This window comes from Triticum aestivum, chromosome 7D (assembly GCF_018294505.1).
Source record: "Triticum aestivum cultivar Chinese Spring chromosome 7D, IWGSC CS RefSeq v2.1, whole genome shotgun sequence".
In the NCBI taxonomy this organism is placed as follows: domain Eukaryota; kingdom Viridiplantae; phylum Streptophyta; class Magnoliopsida; order Poales; family Poaceae; genus Triticum; species Triticum aestivum.
In genome coordinates, this window is record NC_057814.1 from 421,841,565 (window position 1) to 421,868,653 (window position 27,089).

Here is a 27,089-nt window from a genome sequence, read left to right on the forward strand (position 1 = left end):
ACCAAATGTCACAACGTAACTGAGTGATTATAAAGGTGCTCTACAGGTGTCTCCGAAGGTACTTGTTGGGTTGGCGTATTTCGAGATTAGGATTTGTCACTCCAATTGTGGGAGAGGTATCTCTGGGCCCACTCGGTAATGCACATCACTATAAGCCTTGCAAGCATTGCAACTAATGAGTTAGTTGCGGAATGATGTATTATAGAATGAGTAAAGAAACTTGCCGGTAACGAGATTGAACTAGGTATTGAGATACCGATGATCGAATCTCGGGTAAGTAACATACCGATGACAAAGGGAACAACGTATGTTGTTATGTGGTCTGACCGATAAAGATCTTTGTAGAATATGTGGGAGCCAATATGAGCATCCAGGTTCCGCTATTGGTTATTGACCGGAGACGTGTCTCGGTCATGTCTGCATAGTTCTCGAACCCGTAGGGTCCGCACGCTTAACGTTTCGATGACAGTTATATTATGAGTATATATGTTTTGATGTACCGAAGGTTGTTCGGAGTCCCGGATGTGATCACGGACATGACGAGGAGTCTCGAAATGGTCGAGACATGAAGATTGATATATTGGAAGCCTATATTTGGATATCGGAAATGTTCCGGGTGAAATCGGGATTTTACCGGAGTACCGGAGGGGTTACCTGAACGCCCCCCCGGGGGTTAATGGGCCATAGTGGGCCTTAGTGGAGAAGAGGAGAGGCGGCCAGGGCAAGGGCCGCGCGCCCCTCCCCCCTAGTCCGAATAGGACAAGGAGAGGGGGGCGGCCCCCCCTTTCCTTCTTCTCCTCCACCTCTTTGCCCCCTCCACTCCTAATCCAACAAGGAAAAGGGAGGGAGTCCTACTCCCGGTGGGAGTAGGACTCCTCCTGGCACGCCCCCTCCTGGCCGGCCGCACCTCCCCCCTTGCTCCTTTATATACGGGGGCAGGGGGCACCCTAGAGACACAACAATTGATCCCTTGGATCTCTTAGCCATGTGCGGTGCCCCCCTCCACCATAGTCCACCTCGATAATATCATAGTGGTGCTTAGGCGAAGCCCTGCGTCGGTAGAACATCATCATCGTCACCACGCCGTCGTGCTGACGGAACTCTCCCTCAAAGCTCGGCTGGATCAGAGTTCGAGGGACGTCATCGGGCTGAACATGTGCTGAACTCGGAGGTGCCGTGCGTTCGGTACTTGATCGGTCGGATCGTGAAGACGTACGACTACATCAACCGCGTTGTGCTAACGCTTCCGCTTTCGGTCTACGAGGGTACGTGGACAACACTCTCCCCTCTTGTTGCTATGCATCACCATGATCTTGCGTGTGCGTAGGATTTTTTTTGAAATTACTACGTTCCCCAACACGAATTTCCTGCCGTACATTCCCAAACTGCGTTCGGTCCTATGTAGCAAGGTCACCCGACAGCGATGCGAGTTTTGTGTGTATCTGATCCACTGTATTTGCTGCAGCATGCGTCCAGCCATTGCTAATCACCGATGGGAGGGTTGGGTCCCTTTCCCATGCTACCTCATACTTGAAAGGTCTAGGGCCCCTTCTTTGTGCGTGCTCGTTCTGCATCCATAGTAGCGATGGTGTATGATCTGAATTCGCAGCTGTTAAGTGCTTCAGGGTTGCCGTCGGGAACGCAACAAGCCAGTCCGTGTTGGCTACGCCTCGATCTAATCTCACTCTGGTAAAGGACCCACCCACTACCTTCTCCTCAAATGTCCAACCGAGGCCTTCGTAGCCAATATCCGAGAGGCCGCAAGTATCCAGGGTGTTGCGAAACGCATCCATTTGAGCTTGGCTCCTCGGGCCAATTCCGTCATGTTCATGCGTGTGGAGGACCTCGTTGAAGTCGCCTATGACCACCCATGGAAGGTTGCTCATGCCAGCTATGCCCCGTAAAGTGTCCCAGGTTTTATACCTCTCCTGGGTCTGTGCTTCACCATAGATGAAAGTGATTCTAGTCTGGGTTTCTGTTAGCTCTTTCACATCAACATCAATGTGGTAGTCAGAGTAGCCAATAATTTCTACTTCTATTTCTTCTTTCCAAAAAATTCCAATGCCATTGCTCCTCTCGGAGCTGCTTACAGCAAAACTTTTATCATAGCCCAAAGTACCAACTAGATTTTCTACTCGCGTACCCTCTATCTGAGTTTCAAGGATACAAACAATAGAGGGGCATGTTCCTTCAAGAGGTCCCGAAGCTCACGAACTGTCGCGGGTTTGCCAGCCCCGCGGCAGTTCCACACTAGGCAACTCATTGCGCTAGGCGCGACCCACCATTGGGGCCCGCCAAACGCGCATCAATATGTGTTGAAGTATCCTTGTTCTTGCTGCTGTTCTTGTCCAGAGAGTTGGAAGTTGTTCGTGGCTTCTTTGGGTCTTGCTTAGACGAGGAGCTTGCGGGGGCCACTCCCGTTTGGTGCTGCTGATTGATCACTCTGTGGGTTGGACGCATCCGGAGCTGTGAGGAGAGGAATGGTTACTCCTCTCTTTCTGTTGATGTTTGCTTCTGCCATCTCCAAATCAGCCCCTTGTTCTGGGTCGACCTGCTCCCCTTCATGACTCTGACTACGCTGACCCTGCCCGTGACCACCGCTGCCTCCTCTGGAGTTTCCTCTGCTACCTGTACCTCTGCCTCCTCTGCCTGCCTTGCCCTCCCCCGGACCTTGCCTAGGCCCGCGGAACCAAGAGGCCCGTAGATCTTTGAAGACCAGGGCTTTGGGTTCGTGGACACCATCACCACATTCTTTGTGCATATGACCCAGGTGACCGCAAACTGCGCACCAGTCCGGCAATCTCTCATACTTAACTCTGAAGATCTCTCTCTTCTTTTTCTTCACAAGTGAGACTGCGTTCTTGAGCGGCTCGGTGACGTTTATCTTAACACAAACATGCACAAAAATGCCTTCGAAGTCATGAGACCTCGGCTCATGGTAAACATATTCACCAATGGTTGCTGCCAGGGATTTGATCAAGGGAAAATGACCATCAGGGAAGTCATGGATTTGAGCCCAGATTTCCACCTTGTCCAGAGCAACCGCCGACGGCCTGGTGAAGACATCATAGGGCTCGACCACCACCGCTTTGCCTTTGTATTGCCAGGGCCCCTCCTCCATGACTCTCTCCCAGTCTCCGAGGCACATGAACTGCATGGTGTATAGGTTATCCTCGAGAGGGCGGATCTTGACTTCTTGAGCGAGATCCCACGCCGCCCTCACGTTCCGGTAGAACCAGTACTGGCTATAGGCTTTATCAGTGTGTACGCGGACGATCGCCATCCACCTGGCTGCTTCCTCCGGCAGATCGTCGTCCTCAACCATCACATCTTGAAGATTGCCTTCGTTGAGGCCAAGCTCTTCCATCATAGACTCCAGATCGGTCACCCCCGATCCTGAAGCCCCGGTCGCCATTAGATCTCTAGCCCGTGGGGTAATCACGCGGGCGGGGTGTTCCCTACCGCCGGCTCCACCCCCGGGTTGCCGGAGCGCCGGGCTCCAACCACGGTGGTAGGTACAGCGGAGAGGATCGGGTCTCAACGGGAGGAGCGATCGCCGTCGCAGCCCGAGAGGAGAGGGAACCCTAACTTGAGGGGAGTCAGAAACTTTTTTTATGTAGAGTACTATAATTGGATGCCCTATTTCCAGCGCGAAGAGAATTCCTTTCAGCGAGAGGAGCTTTCATCTCGCTTAAGGCGAGATATAGTCGCCGCGATAAGCCAGACATAGCGCTGCCCAAAAACGACGTCCAAATCTCGTAGAACTATTTTATTAACTGGGCCGGCCTGCTCGACGGCGTAGACTAGGCAGGGGTCATTGTGGAGTCCACCACGAGAGGGTCCGCAGCCACCAACTTTTCTTCCCCCCTTTGCTCCCCTCGTCCTCCAGTCCACGATGACCACCATTCCGACCACCATGCGAAGCCCCCGTCCCCCCTACCATTCCATCCCACCACCCGTCTCATTCCCCTCCTCCGTCCACCCGCCAGCCCGCCTAACACGGCGCAAAGAGAGAGAGAGAGAGAGAGAGAGAGAGAGAGAGAGAGAGAGAGAGAGAGAGAGAGAGAGAGGACCCTCTTCAAACCCTAGGTAAGCTCCAGCCTCCCGTGCTCGGACCTATTGCAGTTCTGGTTGCTCCGTCTTAAGATTCTGCGGTCTGATCCTATGCGCGCTTAGCTCTGGGCGTGTGATTTTGCGGCGAGCTGGTGCCTTCTGCGCACTGCTGCGGGAAGAGCATGATCGTACTGTAGTCTCTCTAGTGCTTGCGGCTTTCTGTCTGCCGCCAATTTTGTTTTTATCCAGTTTGAGCATCCAATTTAGGCTCTGTTCCTGTGGCTGTAGAGGTTGCGGGTTTGGGTTTGTGATTGCCAAGTGTCAGGCGGAACCGTGGGTGTGCAGAGGGTTAATTTCAGCGGGGCTTAATTTGGCACTTTAACGTTACTCTGCTATACTTTTGTCTGTCCCAGCAGCAATTGGGTTTTCAAAGGAACATTCTAATTATTCTATAGGGTGACTCTACGGACACGGCGATTGTTTTGTTCTTATATGTATTGTGTCTTTTTTTTGTGGCCGAATTGGATGCACATGGAACTCAAGCTATGTTGGAAAACCTTTGAATCTATTTGTATGGTATTTATACTCGCTGCCTAGTTACCTTTATCAGGCTGGCAAAATTTAACCACCTAGTGTTATCACGTTTACCCTTGTAAAGTTTATCAGGAGAATGTAAGGACACATATTTCACTCGTGAGTCGTGATGATCTTGTTTCTGCTCGAGGAAGCCTAAGGGTACTTTGGACCTGAAGCTAGCTGGCTAGGAGAATCCTAACCGTGCTAGGCACAGGAAACCATTTGGTAGCACTTTAAAGCCTTGCTGCAGGAGGAGAGCCGAATAGACTCTCCCGCAAGGCTGCACGAGCGAAGCCTGCGCCATTGTGTCTAACTCCCATGCAGATCATGGTTCTTCCAATTTAATACGGCTGGGATACTCCGAGATACTAAATAATAGAACATGCTTCTTCTTCTTGGCTATGATCAAACGATCAAGTTAATTTCTAGCAAGTCGGGCGAGGATCGAGCGCACCATAAATCATATTCATGCCGACTATGGTTCAATACTTACTGTCACTTTAGTAGTATTTGTTCACCAAGGTCCAATTGGAGGACAATCTAGAAGGAGCGGTGTACACAAATCTTTGTATCTAAAAAATATATCTGTCCAGTATTTACTCTTGCTGTCTTGTTACCTTTATTTGGCTGGCAAAATTTAACCATCTATTAGTTTGACTCTTATCCCTTATAAAGTATACCAAGGGATCATGGTCACCTATATTTCACCCGTCATGGATTTGTTTCTACCCGTCAAATCCTCTGAATCACCATTTATCATTTTATTTGATAACCTGGTTGACAATATTTAAGCTACCTCGCTGAACATTCCTGTCAGGTGTACTAAGGGATTGTTGTCTTGTTGTGTAGAAAGTTGTTGTTTGTTGCTCTTACTTATACTTGATAATCAGCAGGGAACTCAATGAATGCAAATTCCACACCTTGAAGGATTGATCTAGCACTCTTGGCTGCTAACTGTTAGCTTGGTGGAGATAATGATGGAAAGAGAGGACAGATATGTTAGGTCAATTTCTTACACTCCCCCCTCCCCCTGCTGCTTGAGAAGTTTCCGTAGAAATGGTTTGTCAAACTTGCATCCTCCAGCTCTTTGTTATAGCAAGTTAGCAACGCAACACATGTTTTTTGAGGAATTAACGCAACACATGTGAATAATAGTGCGGTAGTTCCTTAAGTAAACAAGAGTACATGGAACGTTCCGGTGGAGGCATTCTTTTGCCCTTCTTCTTTAATATATGATATGCACACTCGTGCATATTCGAGAAAAAGAAAGTACATGGAACGTTGGTGCCTCTACTTTCATCATACAATGGTTTGATTAGTCCCTCTACCTCAAAATGGGTTAGCGGAATTCTCTGCCTCTAAAACTGCAGTTAAAGCTACACATTTTCCTCTCTTTCAAACATAACCAACACAAGTTTGTCTGGCTTTATATAAAGGATGAATCACTGAAAAAACTTCATGTTATGACTGTTCTGAGTGTTTTGCCTGGTTTGATGATATGTGCAGATTTCAGGACTGGAGATCAGAGCAATCTGTTAACTCAGAGAACACAGTTTCACCACGCAGACATAGTGTATTTAGATCACTTAAAGAAAGAACTGGTGGATTATTTGCATTCCTTGGAAACTTATTCCATTTTAAAACCTTGAAGAGATCAATGCTGGAAGACTGGAAGTCCACGCAAAATGTTTTTCACCCACAAGGACCATTTCTGCAAAGATGGAACAAGATATTTGTGTTATCATGTATTTTTGCAGTCTCTGTGGACCCATTGTTCCTCTATATCCCGGTTATCAGTGATAAAAGTCCTTGCTGGTATTTGGATAGGAAGATGAAAATCATTGCAAGTGTCCTGCGCTCTTTCACAGATATATTTTATGTACTCCATATCATATTCCAGTTTCGGACAGGCTTTATCACGTCTTCCTCTACAAATTTTGGTAGGGGTGTATTGGTCGAGGATAGATATGCAATAGCAAAGCGGTATCTGTCAACATATTTTCTGATTGATGTCTGTGCTGTTCTACCCCTCCCTCAGGTACTATGCTATCTACTTGGTTAGGCTTAGCATGAAGCATTTGATCACATCATAGCAAATGCTTCTTTACATTTAAGATCATACACTATTTTATATGGGATTTTTATTCATGTGGATGTGTGCCCGGTAGTGTGTGCATGAGAGCTATGTAAAAATAGTTTTTCACCTGTTTCAAGAGTTATACTGTGTAAAAATAGTTTTTTTTGCCTGTTTCAAGAGTTATACTTGTGCTGTACCAGTTCACATATTGGAGTGTTGGTTGAGATGAATATAGATTATGATGATGCTATCATTCTATCTGGTAAATTTTCTGTAATTTGCAGTTCCCATAGTGCAGTAAATATACACCTTTTTACTATTATGTCCTGAAGTCAAGCATGTAACCTTGATCAACTTCTGTTACCAGGTGATCATTTTGATCGTTCTGCCTCCTCTTCAGGGCTCAAAGTTCATGAAAGCCAAAAACATCTTGATGATTATAGTTATATGCCAATATGTACCTCGGCTAATCCGAATAAGGCCATTATATCTTCAAATCACTAGATCTGCTGGGATAATTACAGAGACAGCATGGGCTGGTGCTGCCTTCAATCTAATAATTTACATGCTTGCTAGTCATGTAAGTGCTTAGTTCATAATTTCTGTATTGTGAAAACTGTAACTACGTAAGTCAGCTGTTCGTTTTTGCAATATGACAGTGATAGCACGAGCAGTTTCATGTACGGTGAGAAATTATGTGGATTAAAAAGTATGTGCCTAAGTTTGGCATGCGATTTTCTATTAACTTTGTCGATGGGGGCGACACAGTATGTCAGTTGTACAGCTCAATTGCTTCCCTTTTTCCTTTTTTTATAATTGTGCATAACATCCACGGTGGTTTCCTATCAGTGTGAAAATTCTACTTGGCGCAGGAGTATTGGAAAGTTAACATAATGAGTAGTAAATTTTCCGTGAGGGATAGGATATAAATGACTAAAAGGTACTCCCTCTGTAAACTAATATAAGAGCGTTTAGATCACTAAAGTAGAGCGTTTAGATCATAAACTAATATAAGAACATTTAGATCACTACTTTAGTGATCTAAACACTCTAATATTAGTTTACGGAGGGAGTAGTTCTTTTCCTTCATTGACCCTGATGGTAATTCTCATGTTTGTACATGCTCCTAATTTTGAGCTTTTTAGTACTCCCTCCGATCCAAAGTAAGTGTCGTGGTTTTAGTTCAAATTTGAACTAAAACGACGACACTTATTTTGGATCGGAGGGAGTACCAGTTTATACTGTATATAAGTCATAAAATTGTCTTTGTTTATTTGCTGCATGTTGTTTCGAACAACTAATCACCAAAGCAAGGTGTATCCTGTACTTCTTTCGGTTAAAAGTATCCTTTACGTGAAAAAACCTACTGCATCTAATATATATTTCTCCAGATCTATCACTCTACGGAGTGCAAAAACTGACCCTTTTAGCATGATTTTGCTGTATCTGAGGGTACTCTCTCATTGTTCAGTCTTTGCCAATCTTAGAGGGAAATGCTGGGGGCTAAGTGGATGGTTGCTCCATTTCTCTTTTTCCAGAGGTAGCCCCTAAAGTAAGGTTGGAATCCATTGACCGCTGCTTGCCACCAATCCACTAGATTATCGAAGTTTTGTGGGGCACATGGCGTCACACTTCAACTAGTTGAGGATTCTAGACCATACCTTCTGTACAAATAAGCATGGCACACTCGTGTTGCCATCTACTGCTCTAGACTGCACAGGGGGCAACACTGCTGATGTGTCCATGTAAAGAGTTTGCAGTTGTCTATTCCCAACTTACAAATAAGGTTCGCGCAGCGTGTAGACGAGCTTGCTGATGCAACTAATGAAGGGCGTGAGGCTAACTATATGGTAGTCTGTTATTATGATTCAGTGTAAAATACGTCATTATAATGCTCAAAATATGTAAGGATTTTTTACCTAGAGATTGGTTGTAAATAATGCTGCAAATGTTTATGCAAGACTGCAAGAGCATCCACCCCCTAGGAATAATCTCGTAAGAATTGTAAAATATTTTGGGCACACTTGGAAGATGCGAGTTCTACCCAATTCCGATGGGAAATGAACTATTTTCTGCAAAATTGCTGAAAATCCGTTGTACCAAACATGCCCTTGATAAGCTCTGCACCCTGTCGAGATATATTCTAGCACATATGTACCAATTTCCTAATAGCGTTGCTAAGGGGTATTTTTGCACTGGTTTCCACTTTTTGCAGTCTGTTAAAATATTTTCTAACAGTATTGGTTTATCATACAAGTCTTATATAAAATAATATTATCTTATAATTTTTGTTAACTTATTATTATTGTTATTTGCAATGGTCAATTACTCAACTTTGTATATTCTAGGTCATGTCAATGTCTGAAGTGACACCTGTTATTAAGTGAAGGTGGCATGTAGCATTTTAGGTTGATTTGTATGTCATCATCTAGTTCTATATTCAGCATAATGGACTACTTTTCAGAAGTGCAAATGTGAAATGTAACTAAGCCTCAATGGCTAAATGTTTACCGGTAATCTTTAATTGCTGCAGGTCCTTGGAGCAGTTTGGTACTTGCTTTCTATTCAACGCAAAGATGCCTGCTGGAAACAGAAATGTAGTCTAAATCCTGACTGTAACCCTGCATATCTATACTGTGGGAATGGTGATACAAATGCAAATGCTGGAAATGTTTTCTTACAGAGTGTTTGCATTCCAAGTATAACCCCAGACAATCTTCCAGACCCACTCTTTGGAATCTATCTGCCAGCTATAAATAATGTTTCGCAATCAACAAATTTCTTCGCAAAATTATTTTACTGTGTCTGGTGGGGTCTGCAAAATCTCAGGTTTGTCTAAAGACGAAACTGCACTGCATAAATATATTTAGATTGTATAACACTTATATCTCTCTTGGTCTATTTAATGCAGTTCGCTTGGCCAAAACCTCAAAACAAGCACTTATGCTTGGGAGAATTTGTTTGCAGTTTTTGTCTCAATATCCGGCTTAGTTCTGTTTTCACTTCTGATCGGTAATATGCAGGTAATAATATGTGTCACTGATAGCTATAAATATTCTTATTCATTTTCTCTATTTTAGTTCAGAATTGTAGATACCTTTTAAATAAAAATAATAAATATCATCCTTGAAAGTTATTGCATCAATAAAACTTGCATTGGAAACAGAAACATGCTAATGTTTTATGATTCTGTTTCCTCCATGATCAATAGGAGATCTGGAGTGCTAGACTGTCGCTGGAATGTATTCCATGACAGAAGAAATATTTGTTATTGAATTACATAAAGCCAAAAAACTGTCCAACTAATCTTGAGAAAGATGGACTCATCTTGGCGGTGACTTGTGAATACTACCAAATAGGTTAATTTTTCAAGTTGTGTAATAAGTAATACAAAGGTTGTTTCAGTTTCTCTCTGATATTGAAATATCAATTATGTCGCTATTTGCGTACAAGTGACTGCTGTGCTGTTTGGGTAGCTAATTCATGCTCTAAGTGCTTACTGTTTTCGTTTGTCCCCTTTTGTTACTTTTACAGACCTATTTGCAGTCAGCTACTCTGAGAATAGAAGAAACGAGAGTGAAAAGCCGCGACACAGATCAATGGATGTCATATCGGCTTCTTCCTGATAACCTCAAGGAGCGAATACGGCGTTATGAACAATATAGATGGCAAGAGACAAGCGGGGTTGATGAAGAGCACCTCCTGATGAACCTCCCCAAGGATCTTAGAAGGGCTATAAAACGACATCTTTGTTTATCACTTCTCAAGAGGGTATGTTCTTACAATATACAAGTTTCTGATTGCAGAGTAACTTGCTGCACTGGCAATAAATACTAATGCTAGTCCCAATTTTAAGGAAGTTTTCAAAAATATTAGTTAATTAAACAAACAATGGAACTATATACACCCAGTTATAAAGTCATGAATAATCCATATTTCTTCCTGTTGCACTTTACTCTTTCCAAACAAGTGTATCACTTGAGCTGTAACTGTTAATTGTTAATCCCAGGATGAGCCAGTTTTGGAAAATATGCTCGTCAAATAAACGGTTGAGCTATTTTTACACCGAATCATCCAAGTTTTGACTAATGAATGATTCGTATTGGTTCTTATTGGGTTTGCATCTTTTTAGAAAGGTATCCAATTGGATACGGTCATACAGTGCTATTGTCCAGCCTTTGTTTCTAATCTGTGCATCTGAAGTATTGCCCATTTATTCATGTGTGATCAGTATCGTGGGTTTACATGACCCTGTAAAGTTTACTAGCACTCTAGCAACTAGCATGCTGTTTCTTTGGGAGACACTCTCTGCACACGTTTTTAAGTTTTTAAGGAGATCCTGAACTTTAAGGTAGCAACTTTTTGATGGTGATCTGATGTATTGATCAAGATCTTGCTCTTTTGGTTACCCTGAATGTGTCTTTTTTCATTTTCAGGTTCCAATGTTTGAAAAAATGGATGATCAGCTCTTGAATGCCTTGTGCGACTGCCTAAAGCCTGTTTTGTACACAGAAGGTGGCTGCATCGTTCGTGAGGGGGATCCAGTAAATGAAATGTTCTTTATCACGAGAGGAAACCTCATGAGCATGACGACAAACGGTGGAAAAACTGGCTTCTTCAACTCTGATGTTCTGAAAAGCGGAGATTTCTGCGGTGAGGAGCTTCTTACCTGGGCTCTTGATCCCAACTCAGCAACCAGTCTCCCCATCTCAACCAGGACAGTGAAGTCAATGTCTGAAGTCGAAGCTTTTGCTTTGATGGCTGAAGACCTGAAGTTTGTGGCCACACAGTTTCAACGGCTACACAGCAAACAGCTCCGGCACACCTTCAGGTTCTATTCGCAGCAGTGGAGAACTTGGGCCGCTTGTTTCATACAAGCGGCCTGGCACAGGTGCTGCAGAAAGAAGATGGAAGATGCTCTGCGCGAGAAGGAGGAAAGGCTGCAACTCGCGATTGTGAACGACGGATCCACCTCGCTCAGCTTCGGTGCGGCGATATACGCTTCACGTTTTGCTCGCAACATGATGCGGATCCTGAGGAGAAATGCAACCCGGAAGGCCCGGCTGCAGGAAAGGGTGCCTGCAAGGCTGTTGCAGAAGCCAGCAGAACCCAACTTTTCCGCAGAGGAGCAGTAGTTTGCATGAATGCCTTGATGGTGTTATTTTCTGCACGATTTGTGCGGTTGCATCGCTGATGTTGCTTACGGTTTTCGCTAACGGTTCAAAGGCGAGCTGGGGGATCGCAGTAGCGTGACGATTGAATGATGATATATTGCTACCTGGTCTAGACAGTAACACTAGATTTGCTTGTATATCACATATAGGTGATGGTGTGATTTGATTAGTAATCTGGTCTTCTGCACTTCTGGTGATGGAGTACTACTTTGTGCAGCCCAGTCCTCTTTGTGTTGCCATCAGAGGATGCAACATAGTCCCACTGTGTTAGCAGCTGATAAGTGTGTTTACCCCCAGATGCAAACTCGTATGTGGACTTACATAACATAGAATTAAATGGATTCTTACATTATTTCCCTAGACATACGTGTTAATGTCTGATCCATTATGTTCAGTTTATGATATACGTATTCTGCAACTTAAAAGTTGATGTGCTTTGCTAAAGTTAGGACAGAACCTTCTTTTTTTTTTTTTTGATAAACTAGGACAGAACCTTCTTTATATATTAAATAAAAGAGACAGAAAACCGTGTGATCCAAATTCCCGTACTGTGTTGGCCTTTACGATGCTATCGACCTCTAATACAACTCGTTCTCGTTTACTCATCTTTCATGAACTCTTATATATTGCACTTTATACATACCCCCTTGCAGCCGTTTGAACTTTTGCCTCTGTTTTCATTATTTGAGCTCTTCTCATGTGTCTTACCATGAGCAGATAATATGTTGGCTTGGGATGAACTTGAACCACCACGAGACACCATTAGTTTCATTTTCTATTTGGAATGCAAAGCTTCATAAACCTCATTAAGAGTGAGAGTATCATGGTCGTATATGATTGCATCTCTAAAATTGATGTAAGAACTTGACAGTGAACATCATTAAGCCCATATCTTCGGAAGCGGATTTGTAGCACCCGGGTGCTCCACGCCCCTATACAGACATTAACTCCAAAAAAATACCGAGAGATTTAAAAAAACCTGGGATTTTGGGATATCAAATCTGGGTTCCTGTGTCAAATTTAGTGAAAAAATACCAGGAAACGTGTTCGTGGCAGAAAAGACAAAAAATTCCTATGTATAAAATAAAACTGTTTGGATGGACTTATTTCCGGATAGTATTTCCTTCTCTACAGATACGTTTTCTGATATTTTTTCACGAAACTTCACACATGAGTAGATTGAGAACCCATGTTTAATATCCCCCAATTTCAGTTTTTTTTTAAATTCTTTTGGTATTTTTTACGTTTAACATGTATTTTCCCATATCTTCTTCATATTTATCAACCTTGCTACTTATATGCTGTTAAAATCGAGCTCATGCCTGAAACATTAAGTTTGCATATACGCAGTGTATTTTCTACAAGCACGAAGTGCATGTATCATGATTCATCAATCATATATAAAGAGGCCTGAAGCATCAACTTTGCATATAGATCAGATACAATTTCTTTAAATTATGTGATTTAAAACATTACCTCCCTTAGGATAATTGAGCAGGAATAGTTTTTGATTCAGATGCATCTTGATAGTAAAACCTTTTGTCATGCATATCTCTTTCAGCTTCAACTATAGGGCAACAGTTGCTTTCTCGGTCAAGACTTTGTGCAAAATATTATTTCGCAGATGGATTTGAATTTGTGACAAAGACTTGCGGTCTTTTCTCTTCTTCTCATTAGTCCAGTCATCTCTTTTTACCGAACCCATCCAGTGTATCGTCATAATCGGCTTGTGCTAGCAACGGTCGTGTATTGACTTGTGGAAAAACCTTGTATTACGATCCAGCCGTGGAAGGTTGTACCTCATGGTGACCGTCAGTCGATTTTTTTAAGGGGAAATCATGCCGCTTTATTTAACCGTAGCTAGGAATCTCATCTGAAATTACATCTAAAATAAAGTCTGGTGGCGAGCCCACCCAAATCTCCGAACGGTTCTCCCCTACCCCTACTTTTGCTAGTTTATGAGCGGCTACATTCCCAGACCGACGAATCCATGTCACCTTGGACTCCTCCATAGACCGAAGCATCGCTTTAATCTCCTCCACCCAGGGGCCGGCAGCAGAGAAATTCTTCTGTGAGTCGTTAAGCTTCTTGACCAAAGTCAGGCAATCAAGCTCAACATGCACCCGTCTGAAGTTTAGATCAATCGCCATTCGAACGGCTTGTCTGCAAGCTAACACCTCGACCATCTCAGGATCAGTAGTATTTGGGAAGAAATGGCACAGTCCAGCGCGAAACGCCGCTCGGTGATCGCGAAGAACCGCTCCACCTCCTCCTTTCTCCCCATACTTGGAGACCGCGCCGTCGGAGTTGATCTTTACCCATCCAGCATCAGGAGGTACCCATCGCTGAATAGTCTTTGGCTCCGGTTGTGACGCCCTCGTCTCGTGAGATGCTCTCCATTCCGCAACTTGCACATGCACTGTAGCTATTATTTCATGTGCTGATAATATCTTCCGCCCGTCCCTTGCCTCATTCCGTGCCAGCCAGAGGCTATAAGCCGCCTGAAGCATCACCTCCTTCTCATCGTCCTTCGCCCGGGCAAACCAGTCAAGCAACCAAGATGCTAGAGCTCGCTGAGTCTGAATATGTCTCGGTGGTTCTTCCAACGCCAAACCGACCTATGCCCTCAACAACTCCCAGAACATGACTGAATGTTGGCAGCCCCAAAATCTATGCATTATAGTTTCTTCTCGGGCGCACACAACACAAAAAACGCCCGGCTTGATCCGACGTCGATGGAGTTCTGCACCCACAGCAAGCCCGTTGCGATCATACGCCACATATGAATTTTGACCTTGCCCGGCGCACTTGTATCCCACAGCTCCAAATATCCTTTGTGCATAGCTACCGAACTCGAGGACTCCGGCTGTCCGGTCCTCGTTCTGTTCAAAGCCATTCGTAAATGGTATGCCGATCTAACGGTAAATACACCATTACACGTAAAGTTCCATGCAAGAAAATCATCAGACCCCGGTCCGCCAATAGCGATTTGCTTCACGTCCATAGCATCTGCCGATGTAAACATCTGATCCACCAACTCCTCCTTCCAAGACACACCATCAGGGTTGATTAAGTGAGCCACCTTGGTTATACCCTGCATGTATACTTGGCCTAGAGGTTTGGTACTCCCATTCCGAGGTATCCATGAGTCGTGGTGGATGTTAATGTTGACCCCTGACCCAACTCTCCATATGAGGCCCTCCCTTAGCAAATCCCGGCCATGCAAAATACTCCTGAAGGTGAACGAGCCCGAAGCTGGACAGGAAGCGGACAGGATTGAGTTATCTTGAAAATACCTTGCTTTAAGCACTCTAGCACATAGAGAAGTTGGGACTTGAAGAATACGCTATGCTTGTTTCGCCAACAACGCTTGGTTGAAGGCCTCGGGGTCATGAAAACCCATGCCCCCATCCCTCTTGCTCGCACACATCTTCTCCCAAGCGATCCAATGGACCTTTCTCTCACCATTCATTGCACCCCACCAGAATTTGGACGAGATTGAAGTCAGGTTCCGGCACATCTTCTTCGAGAGGTGAAAACAACTCATGGTATAGGTCGGTGTCGCTTGCAAAACAGATTTGACAAGAACTTCTCTAGCTGCTTTGGACAATCCTTGCCCCTTCCAACCACACACTTTGCCCTTAGCACACTCCGTTACATGTTTAAAAGTGCCATCCTTGGACCTGCCAACCAGTGTTGGGAGGCCCAAATATCGTTCACTAAGAGCCTCGGATTGAATCCCCACAATCTGCTTTATCTGATCCTTCATCACATCTTGGCTTCCTTTTCCAAAAAAGATCGAGGACTTCTGCAAGTTTACCTTCTGTCCGGATGCTTTTTCATACTTCTCAAGAATCTGTTTTAGCGTTTCCATATTCTCCTTGGTTCCCTCAAGGAAAACTATACTATCATCTGCAAACAATAAGTGAGTTACATGGGGGCCAGTGCTCCCAAACTTCACCCCGGAAAGCTGTTTGTCAGTTTGAGCCTTCTTGAGTAGAGCTGAAAATCCCTCCACACAGAAAAGAAACAAATACGGTGACAATGGATCCCCCTGTCTTAAACCCCGAGACGGTATAAAGCTCCTGGATAGCCCACCATTTAACTTTACAGAAAAACGAGCCGAGGTGACACATCTCATTATCATCGCGACCCACATCGGATCAAAACCAAAACGTGTCATAATCCTCTCCAGGAATATCCACTCCACTCGGTCATACGCTTTCATCATATCCAACTTAATCACACACAACCTCTTCTTTCTTTTCCTTTTGCGAATAGCGTGTACACACTCATATGCCACCAATACATTATTAGTGATCAGACGCCCCGGCACAAAAACGCTTTGTTCTTCAGAGATTAGAAGTGGAAGAATACCCTTCAACCTGTTTGCCAACACCTTAGTGGCAATCTTGTACAAAACGTTGCATAAACTGATGGGGCGGAACTGCGAAAGCAACTCCGGTGAGTTAACTTTCAGAATCATGACGATAATTGTATCGTTAAAATCAGCCGGGGCCAAAGCCCCATTCAAAAAATCACGAACGGCCGTGCATACATCAGTCTTTACCAACGACCAGTGTCTTTGGTAAAAGAGAGCAGGTAACCCGTATGGCCCCGGCGCTTTCGTCAGCCCCATCTGAAACAACGCAGCTTCAATTTCCTCATCAGAGATAGCGGATGTTAGCTTGGCGTTCATATCGTCCGAGACCAAATGTTCAATATTGTCTAGTAACTCCTGTGCATCCACCGATCCTTCTGATGTAAACAAAGATTCATAAAAGCGGGCTGCCAGCTCCCGCATCTCCTCATCTACCATGCATCTCGTGCCATCATCCCTGCGCAAAGCACAAATGGTGTTTTTCCTCTTGCAATGCGACGCCCTATTCTGAAAATATGTTGTGTTTTGGTCACCCGCCCGCAACCAGTCCACACGCGATCGCTGTCGGTACAACAGCTCCTCCCTCGCATAGATTTCGCGCATCTGTTTTTCTATCTCCCGGACCTCCAGTGAGGTGCCAGAGACATCTGCTCTGCTTCGTGCATCTGCGAGCTGCGTCTTCAGTTTTGTTATCTGCCTCCGGATGGATCCGAACACCTCTCGTGCCCAACGCTGCATGCTCCCAGTCATCTTGCTCAGCTTTGCCCACACTGCCGCCACCGTGTTTTCATCTGTACCAGCGTCTGACCAGGCCTGGGCGATCATGGTGTCATATTGCTCGTGCCTCGTCCAAGCCTCTTCAAACTGAAAAGGCCTCGGATCCCTATCTCTTGCGCGCGGAGCCGTCTCCAGCGCTCTAACCAGGATAGCTTGGTGATCTGATTCCTCTGTGACAAGGTGTTCCACATGTGTTTCCGGGAATAGCTCCAGAAAATTATCCGTGCACGTAGCTCTGTCCAGTCGTACCTTGACGTTCTCCGTCCCGTCACGTTTGTTATCCCATGTGTATGGGTAACCAGAGAACCCCAAATCTGCTAGTCCACACTCCGCCAAACAATCCCTAAGGTCCTTCATCTGCGCAAAAGGTCGCTGATTACCCCCTAGCTGGTCAGTTTGGAAGAGAGCTTCATTGTAGTCCCCAACACAAATCCATGGAAGATCTGTCTTGTGCTTTTAGGAACCTAATCGCATCCCATGATTTCTTGCGCAACTCCGTCTTGGGCTCCCCATAGAAACCAATGAATCTATAGGTCTTTCCTTCCCATATCATTTCCGCATCTATGAAGTATTGGCACCAAGGCCTTATGTTAACCTGCACATTATCTCTCCACCAAAGAGCCAAACCTCCACTCAAACCTTGACAATCAACCGCAACACCACTTCTAAAACCCAAACTCCATTTAAGTTTCTCCATAGCTCTCGCCTTCTTCTTCGTTTCTGAAAGAAAAACCACCGCTGGGTTGTATGACCGTATCAGGTCTCTGAGTTCGCCAACCGTCGAGTCCAACCCCAAGCCTCGACAGTTCCAGGCTAAGAAATTCATGGCGTCCGGCGGCCCCCCTCGTCGGGGTCCGCCGATGAATCATTGTTCTCCGATAGCCGATCAAAAACAGTAGATGTCTTCCTTCTCGTATCTCTGATGAACTCATCACTTGACAATTGCTTATCTGGATCATTTTTTGCCACCCAGAACTGCCTAGGCCCTCTCTTCCTACCTTCATAATCAAACCTTGATTGTTGATAGCCATGTTGTACTGGTCTGTACTCCTGCCTAGGCTTCCTGACAAAATGACCTCTCTTCCTGCCCCCACCTTCCCCAAGCCTCCGCCTATCCCTTTGCTCGTCACCTCTTCTCAAATCACCCCTGTTATGATGTATATGGCTTCCTCCCTCCTCATCCCGCATATCCTCCCTTCTATCTCTCGAGCTACTAGCATAGCGTTGCTGTCCTTGTAGTTTATTTCTCAGGTCCCATTCCCTTTTCTGCTCTAAATCCTGTCTGAGGTCGTGCCCCTCCCTTCTTTCATACTTATTTTTATCCTTCAAAGGGCTAGTGACTTCTCCTTTGTCAGATTTAGCGGCCACGCCAGTGCGTGCTCCTTCCGACCTGGTAAACTCATCCTGCAAGTTACGTTTTGTTGGAGCCTCGGCCTTGTCAGGATTGGAATGACGCCTTGGGTCGCTGTCGCCCGTACGTTTACTGCCCCAGCTATTGCTGCTTCCGGCCGGCCCTTGAGATCCTCCTTTTTCTCCGCTAGGCCGTTCCGGGGACGCCCTTAACCAGCCACCCCATTGTTGGGACGAGTCCATAGGGGGGACACATATTCCTCCTGCATGAACCATCCTACCACACTCAAAACAGAAATGAGGCACCTTCTCGTAGTAGAAATCAAACCAGGTTCCCAACTTGTCATCTTTGGACGTTTTGAGGTTGAAACCTCTCACCAACGGTTCAAACACATTAATCTTTGCTCTAACCCTCAAATACTGTCCCCTTGCTATACCATCCTTATCAGTGTCCACTCGCACGATCTCCCCCAACCAATTCCCAAGAGCTCTGCCAAAGGATTCAGTCCTCTTATCTGGTGGTAAATCGTCCACCCAAACCCACACGTCAGTCCTATCGAAAATCATCTCTGACGGCCTAGTTTTGCCTTCATATTCCTTCAAGATCAACACGCTGAAATCATATTGCCATGGCCCATTGTACATTGCGTGTTTCCAGTCTCCTTCGCTGCCAAAGTGAACCTCGAAGATGTTGGAGCCGAGGTCCGCAAACTTGGCTACTTTGTGCAAACCCTAGACCCTTTGCATCGCACGCTCGACCGCGCTCATGATCATCGGCCACGGCGAGCATACTTTATCGACCGCTGACCAGCGATAATTCCTTGCACTCACCTTCTCCGGTTCCTCAAACACGAACCCCTCCGCCTCCTTGTCCATCAGTATCATGCCCCCAAGCCTCGCTGAAAGGCTCGACGTAGGATCTGGCGTTTTGCTTTCCACCGGAGATTTAGAGGAGGTCCGGCTTGCTGTACCATCCACCTTGCGTTGCGGCGTCGACATCCCCTTCCCCTCGGCCGCTGGGGTGTTCTTCCTGCCCGAGGCCAGTGCCTCTGCATCCCCCTGCCTGCCGGTCGTGTTCCTCTGGTGTGCCATCCCCGAGCCCGATGCACTGCTAGCTCGGCTGGTAGATTTCTTCTGGTTCGCCTCGCCTATGGACACCCTTGTGTTGTTATGATTCCTCGGGGTAGTCGCAGCCGCCGCGGCCACCGATGCCGATCCCATCTATTCCGAAACCCTAGCCTCCTTCTCCCCAACCTTCTCCGCCATCCGCTCCGTCAACAGCGAAGAAGGAAGATCGCCGGTCGGTCCTGAGGACTGCGCCGTCGCCGTCCACGTGAACCACCGTATCCTCTCTCACCCCCGCAGCTCAAACCCTAACCCTAGCAGCGGTAGGCGATCGCCATGCAATCGCCTCCCGTCGCCTTAGCGTTTTCCTGCATGGTGGACCCTTCGTTCGGAGCTGGAGTGCCTGGGCCGTGACCGTCAGTCAACTGATGTGTACACAAAGTAGTGCAAGCTGGAAGCAAAAAAAGTCTTTGACGAATTAATTTGCAATGCGAAATAATAAGAAATACAGATAGCACTTGTAGCTCTCAGGACTTAACCGCCACAAGGATAGTACTAGTTCAGAGACTCATGGTTGATCTCCGCTTTGCTTCAATCGATGTGTAGTGCTGGAACTCTCCTCAGGGTGGTCTCGCGCGTGTCCTTCGGTTTGCCTTGGAAGTTTAAATGGCAATGAATAAAATGATCCAGAACTTGGCAACCATGAAGTACGACCTTCTGTACTTCCTTTCGATAGAGTTTATAAGTCGACATGGATTCTTAGGTCTTTAATTTAACTAAAAAACATGTGGAATATTTCTTCAAAAAAATTATGTGCAGAAATTTCATTCGATAACGAATGTAATTTTTTTTTCTATGGCATATGACATGTGTTTCGCTAGTAAATTGAAAACCTTAAAATACGTGCCCGGCATTATAAACCCGACCAGACGGAGTACTGAATTTGGATCACAAATGCAGGACAAAACCTTCCAAATCGCAAGAGAGAGAAAACAGTCAAACTGTTGCTTGAATTTGCACTGCTGTTGCCCAATGTGCAGGGCTGGTTTCCTTCTATGGGTCGCAAGCAATAACTACTTGGATTTGTCATGAACTAGGCGCTGAATTTGAATTGTCATCATCCTGCACAAACTATGCACAGTCTTGGCCTCTCGGGGGCACATCGGTCACCGACACGCACGTTGGCAGGTTTCGTTTTCCCCTCGTTTCACAAACGTGGCAACGACACTGGTAGCGATGAGTCTCGACTGGCCGTCAATCTCACGATGACATGTCGTGACGAGCCGCTTATGCACGTCCACATCCGGATGGACGACGTCGACCCTGCGAATCCAGCACCACATCCACATCTTATCCACTGATCGCGTCCGTTTCCTATCCGATTGCACCATCTATGCAACAGACTCGCCAACATGGCAAACTCACCACCATGCATGCATGGGAGACAAGCACATGATCTCTTCCGTGCATGGCTGTGCTGCAGGAAAATGAGTCGCACCAAACTTGACGCCCCCATCGCCTGCCTCGCGTAGCTGTCCACCACATGGTCCTGTCCGCAAAGAGAGAGAAAATTGTGGACATGTGTAAATTGTTGAAGTTGCAAGGGATGTGTACAAGCACGACCTAACTAAAGGTGTATCCAATGAGGACTCATATTCTTTTCCGTGTTTTATCTATATATATAAAATGAGGCGCAAGCCGTTTTCATCATGGTGTCTCATCCGTTGCAAGCCTGCAACCAAAGCCTGGCTTATTAGACGCTCGTGTCTCGTGAGGGGCTGAAAGTGAGAGCATACCGTAGAACCAACGAAACCCTTCATTTGGACATGCATGACATGCTTCGTCAATCTACTATCCTACGCATGGGAATACTTATGTAGGTATGATGCCAAGATCCAACTAACTTCGCCCGTGAATTTAGTTAGAAACCTATACACGTTTTTTGTGTGGCCAAATGGCAAAAGACAGCCAGTCAACTCTTATAGCACTGACCCTTGAAAAAAAAAATTTACGCACAACACTTTGAAGAAACCAATCTCCTGCCTTAACGAGAGTATTTAATCCCACCGTTCTACACATGCATAGCACTAGTCTACCATGCAAAAACTACGACCATGTGATTTTTTTAATATGAAAAAGATGGTGTAACATCATAATATAATGGGTTTCATGTATCACGAGCAACAAATGTGATAGGGTGGGTATGGGCATCTATAGCATCCCTTATCCTCTAGAAAAGCCATTTTTCTTTATCTAGCAGATCCGTAAAACTTAATGGCCAGAAAAATAATTTTTCCAATCCGTCCGACCATTTTCAAATTTATAGCACTTTAATGCAAAACTTAAGAATTCAAGAACAGACAATTCATTCTCAAGAAAAAGAACAGACAGTTCATATACATATTTAGTTTAATGGTTTAAACTGAACCATTCAAATTCAAACACAACATACCGTCCACATGAACTAAGAATCCAAATAAAGCGGGGCGAAATTCTTTTTGGATAACTAAGAATCCAAATAAACATGATAAAAATACAAGAATCAAGTGCTATGAAGTCTCACATACTCAAGGATGAGATCTTCCCCGATGCGAACATATTCATCGATGGCGGCCGAGCATCTATAAGCAAGGACTCACACGGTTGATGCAATCTTCAATAATGGGCTTGCACTCATAGTTACCCTTGCATTTTTTTTCTCAGCTCAAACCAAGGATCATGCTTCTCCTTAGCTTTTGCAATGGTGTTGCAGAGATCCCAATGCATCCGGAATACCAAACATAGTAAGAGGGGTATACTGCATTCGACGCAAAATAATGCCTCACTAAACCATAATGACCGATGTCGTATCTTAAGGAAATATCCTCCGGCCATATGAGAACCAGGCCTTGGTCTCCTAAAATCGTACCCCATGGCAACCGCGGAGGCGCCTGTGGTGACTTCGTCAATCTCAAGATAACGTGTCAGCTCAATCTCTCGAAGGTGCTCACATGGATAGGATGTGCGTGCTTGCGTTTATATGGCTGAGTGTATGTGGGTATGTATGAGTGTCTGCATCTGTACTATGTTAAAAAACTGACTCGTAAAAGAAAGTCAGGTGATATGGTAGGCATTATTTCACACAAAAGAACATGCGATATACACTCGCATTGCAACTTCACTTAACAGAATAATTCGCCCCCCCCCCCCCCACCCCCCACACAAAAAACGTTGTTCCGGAGTTGTACCATTACGTGTTGCCCGTGCTGCTCGTGTCTCTGGTGCTAGGGTTAGGCTTGATGGTATTTGTGGCTCCCAGAAGCTTAGAGCATTTACCATCGTATTTGGTAAACTGGTCCCTCAAACGTCGGCGAAAGCGTATGGGCGCGTTCGTGGGCAGTGACCGATCACGTCATAAATTTATTACTCTGCATCCAGATATCTTATATTTGAAACTTTAAATTCATACCAAGCATACAAATGAGGAAATCCTACATACAAAACCTATACTACCCAAATTCTCGCCGGAGATGTCCGCTATCTCTGTGCCTGGCTCCGGATACATGGGCAGCAGCCGCAACTTTGGCTCTTGCGGCTCCTTCGGCTACTCCTCGTCGGCCTCCGCCTCCATCTCCGCGTCTAGTTTGTCGAAAAGCACGTCGGCCGTCGCCCATTCTTGCCGGAAGAACTGTCAGTTGGCTCCACATATACCTCATCCTGGATGGACTTCAGGATGGCCTGCTGCTCCGCCATCTCGGACGTTTGGGCGACTGCAAACTCTTCCTCCGCGTCCTCCATGCTGAAGCCCGGAGCCGGCTCCTCCGCCTCCGCCTGCTCCCGATCCGCCACCTCCATCGGAGCCGGCTACTCCTCCTCCTCCGACTCCAGCGAGTCCGGAGGCAGATCGGCTGCGATGCGGGCGGCACGACTCGTCCGGATCTCCTCCTCAATCTGGAACCGGCACTCCGTCGTGAACATAGCATACGTCATCTTCTTTTGTCGGGCCATGGCGGAGCCGGACAGCGTGGGAAGAGCGGCTGAGCGGGAGAGAGGTGGATGGGCTCGGGGTGGCGGCGCGGAGAGGGAGGAGGTGGATGCGGCTAGGGTTGGGGGACGTCGGCCGGCTTAAATAGTCGGATTTGGCCTCGGACGGTGAGTCGAAGCAGTGGCACGCGGCGTTCACACCCCACCGAAGGAGACGTTCGTCGGACCACCGGGTTTCCGGGCGATTCCGCGTGTGACCCCATCATCAGTCCGACATGATGGACGCGCTCGGGCATGTTCAGGCCTCTCCATATTTGTCTTATATTTGAGCTGAATATGAGGGATGCCGGTTAGCCAGGGCGTTGAGACGCCTGTTTCGGTATTTTTTTTACCGGTCAGCGAGCGGATCGTCGCCTAAACGTATGAGGGGGTTTGGGGCGCCCAGGATGCTCCCTAAGAGCGCTAGGGGCTCTCGATGTTCAGGAGACTGGTGAGCATTATTCGAACGAGTCTGTGGACCATGACCGTCCCTTTACGTGTTAGGTTTCTCTGACGGAAAGTAATGATTCCACATGCTGTGCCACCCCGAGCCATGGTATGGAAGCTTCAAGGTCTCGCCGCCGACAGTTTGACGAAGCTGGCGATAGGGAGATTCAGCTGGGTGTTGCATCCGTATGATCTACTACTTGGTCGTTTTCCACGTACCCTTATCGAGTGCACATGCCAGGGCAAACCAGCGAGAGAGAGCCGCCGAGGTAACCTGAACAAATGAGCACACCGGAGGAGTTCCAAGGTTTCCGCCAAGGTGCGCGAAACTCATTTCTAGCGAGCGGAGTCTCCACTACGAATGGCGTGCTGCAAATCCCAACGTACGGGAAAAGCAAAGCACGGAGAAAATCTTATTTGGGTAGTGGTCGCTAGCTTCTGTGACATGTATTCCATGTATTTCTTCCTCCGAGCGTGTACAATTCGGTTTGGTGGATTAGTCCGTACTGGGTACCAGACCCTGAGCGAAGGGCGAAATGGTAAGGGCTCCTTTTTTTTTTCCCTTCATATACATAGGAATTTTTAAGGATTTGGATCCTTAGGATTTTTCTCCTACTACGGTCGTTTGATTTGTAGGAATTGAAATCCTTAGGACTTTTTTATAGGATTTATTTGTGCTGTATTGTGAAGGAAACCACTCGAACCTCTTTGTTGGTTTCTTTGTTTTTCCCGTGCTATCTTTCAAATCCTGCAGGGTATAAAAGGACGTGACATTCTATTCCTGTGTTTTTTCTATTCCCGCATTTTGAGAATCCCGCGAATCAAAGAGTCCCTAAGTGTACGGCTTCAGACATGTGATACCATGGGCGACAGGTGCGTCTGGCGCCATCAACCACCGGCAAGGTCTTCTCTCCCGATGGAAACCCGCTCTCCCCCTGTCGCCATCTCTCCTGGTGGGACCCGCTCTGGGCGATAGGGGGAGCCGGCTCTAGGCGTTGTCGGCCTCAACCATCAAGGCGGAGTCAGATCTCGATGTGAACAAAGGGGATCTTGAGCTAGCGCGGAGGCCAAGTCCTCGTTTGGTTCTTGGATTTCGTCGCCGGTGATTGCGTGTTGAATTGTTGGACTTTACTGTATTTATTTTACTAACGCATATGCTCGTGCATTGCAACAGGAGAAAAAAAATCTACGGTGTACAACAATGAGAATTATATGAGCAAGCACACCATCATATGTTTCGATAAAAAGAAAACGCTAATTTCTCCATCCACCAAAACAACCACCAGCGTGCCACAAGGGTTCATAAAAAATTCCTATCAGTTTTACATTAATCATGAAATAATTAATCATTGGTCAGGGGATTTAACTTATCCATGCAGACCCTCATTCCGTTTAATTACGGGCTAAACGCCATATGTATTCATACATGCCCTCACAATTCGAGGAAACTACCATAGATGGAATTGCATCATGCAACGTGTACACGTTGCCCCGGTCTGATTCTTTCAACGGCAATGGTTTTGCTTCTGGCAAACTACTTTCAAGGTCCGTAAAGCTGCTGATCAGCGATGGAGCCGCGTCGAGCTCGGGTGAAGAGGTGATCTGTTTTCTTTCCCTTTGATGGCCGCTTCGGTGGTGTTGGAGGAGAGGAACATGCGCTGGTATTTTGCATAGGATTATCCTATCCTTTCAGTCTTGTAATGATGGTGCTTACGTGCCTTGTAACCGGATCTTTATTTTATAAATAAGACACGTATTACCATGAAAAAAAATGCATTCTTCTTCTTCTTCTTTGATTATGCACCCACATATTCTCATGGATCCAATTTAGTTATCCCATCAATCCATATAATTAGGATGGCATGTATAGAGGTTTAGGTGACCTTGTCTCTCCTTGTTTCTCGTGTGTACCATCGGGTCCCACAATCTCACCATTGATTACCGCGATTAATCTCTTTGATGGTGAGAGACCTCCGCCCCCCGCGTCGCCCCCAGGCGACACGGGGGTAACCACCGCCGCTGCCGCAGGGAAAACCCCCCTCCGCCTGCCCCCGCTGCGCCGCCGCCGGAGGGTTGGCCGGCAAAGCCGCACCGCATCCCGGGATGGCGGCGGCGGGGCGGATCCGTTCTCCCGCACCCCCACGCGCTTTTCCACACCGCCCGCCTCCCCAGATCCGCCGCCGCCGCTGGGACGCCCACCCCCGCCCGATTCCGCTGCGCCGCCGCCGGAGGGCCGGCCGGCGAGGCCGGGCCGTGCCCCGGGAAGGCGGCAGCGGAGCGGACTCGTCCCCTGCGCGCTCGCCCCCACCCCGACCCCGCGTCCTAGAGCTTCTGCGCGGGCGCCTCCTCCCAGTTGCTGCAGGTCTCTGCCGCTCCGTCGACGGGCACGGCGCTCTGGCCTCGGCCACTGGGCGCCGTCCCCAGCAGTCTTCCCCTCCCTCCGCGCGTGGCCCAGCTCTGCCTGGTGCTGCTGGCCCCTGTGTTGGTCGCGGGTACTGCGGCCGGTCGCGGAGGTGCTCGCGGCCTGCCTTCCTGCAGGCAGCCCCCTTCATCACCGGCGGCCCTTCCTCTCCCTCGAGCGACGGTGACGACTCTCGTGGTTGGCGACGAGACTACAATGGTAGTGGCAGTCACGAAGCCCCTCAAGGCGGGTACTTGCTGGCGCTGCTCCGGCCCCGGTGACTTTGGACCCGCGTCCCTCCGGTGTCCATGGCTGCCGGCGTCCTCTGCCGGGCGGCTCCGGCCTCGGCGGCCTAGCAGCTGCGTTCCTTCCAGCTCGCGTGGCGCCCCGATGCCCGACGGCTATGGCCACGACAGCTAGAATCTGCGTCCTCCAGTTCTAGCTGCCGCGTTGCTATTCGCCGTCGCCCAACCCCCTCGTGGTTTGCTTCGCCGCTTGCTCTACCTTGTATGCCTCAAAACCTTCCCTTTTGCCAGATCCAATGCTCGGGGTTCGGAGGTGGTGCCACCCTCCGACGGCAGATGCAGCCCCGCCAATCCCCTTCCGACATGGTGGCTCCGACCGGCGTTGCTTCGTCATCTCCGTTACCAAAGACGGTGGCTATGGGATTGTTCAGCCTTAGGCCAGGGAGAAATCCCTGCTTGACTTGTCGATGCTGGCAGCGGCGGCGTCTGCGGATGTCGTTTCCTTCTTGAAGGCGCTGTCAAGGCCTGCGGCTGCGTCCCT

The 27,089-nt window shown here is 47.0% G+C and overlaps 1 protein-coding gene across 3 annotated transcripts; it reads left to right on the plus strand.

Moving 5' to 3' along the window:
* Nucleotides 1–3,888: 3,888 nt before the first annotated feature.
* Nucleotides 3,889–12,240, plus strand: LOC123164495 (cyclic nucleotide-gated ion channel 1). Of its 3 annotated transcripts, none has more exons than XM_044582004.1 (8): nucleotides 3,889–4,089; nucleotides 5,523–5,632; nucleotides 6,136–6,667; nucleotides 7,074–7,286; nucleotides 9,240–9,535; nucleotides 9,618–9,729; nucleotides 10,241–10,477; nucleotides 11,143–12,240. In XM_044582004.1, the coding sequence occupies exons 2-8, from the start codon at nucleotides 5,604–5,606 to the stop codon at nucleotides 11,839–11,841; spliced, it is 2,118 nt and encodes a 705-aa protein (XP_044437939.1). In that variant the 5' UTR covers nucleotides 3,889–4,089; nucleotides 5,523–5,603; the 3' UTR covers nucleotides 11,842–12,240. The 3 variants fall into 3 exon arrangements, with proteins under 3 accessions (XP_044437939.1, XP_044437938.1, XP_044437940.1); XM_044582003.1 differs by lacking the exon at nucleotides 5,523–5,632 and having other exon boundaries at nucleotides 3,895–4,089; nucleotides 9,240–9,351; nucleotides 9,430–9,535; XM_044582005.1 differs by lacking the exon at nucleotides 3,889–4,089 and having other exon boundaries at nucleotides 5,542–5,627.
* Nucleotides 12,241–27,089: the final 14,849 nt, after the last annotated feature.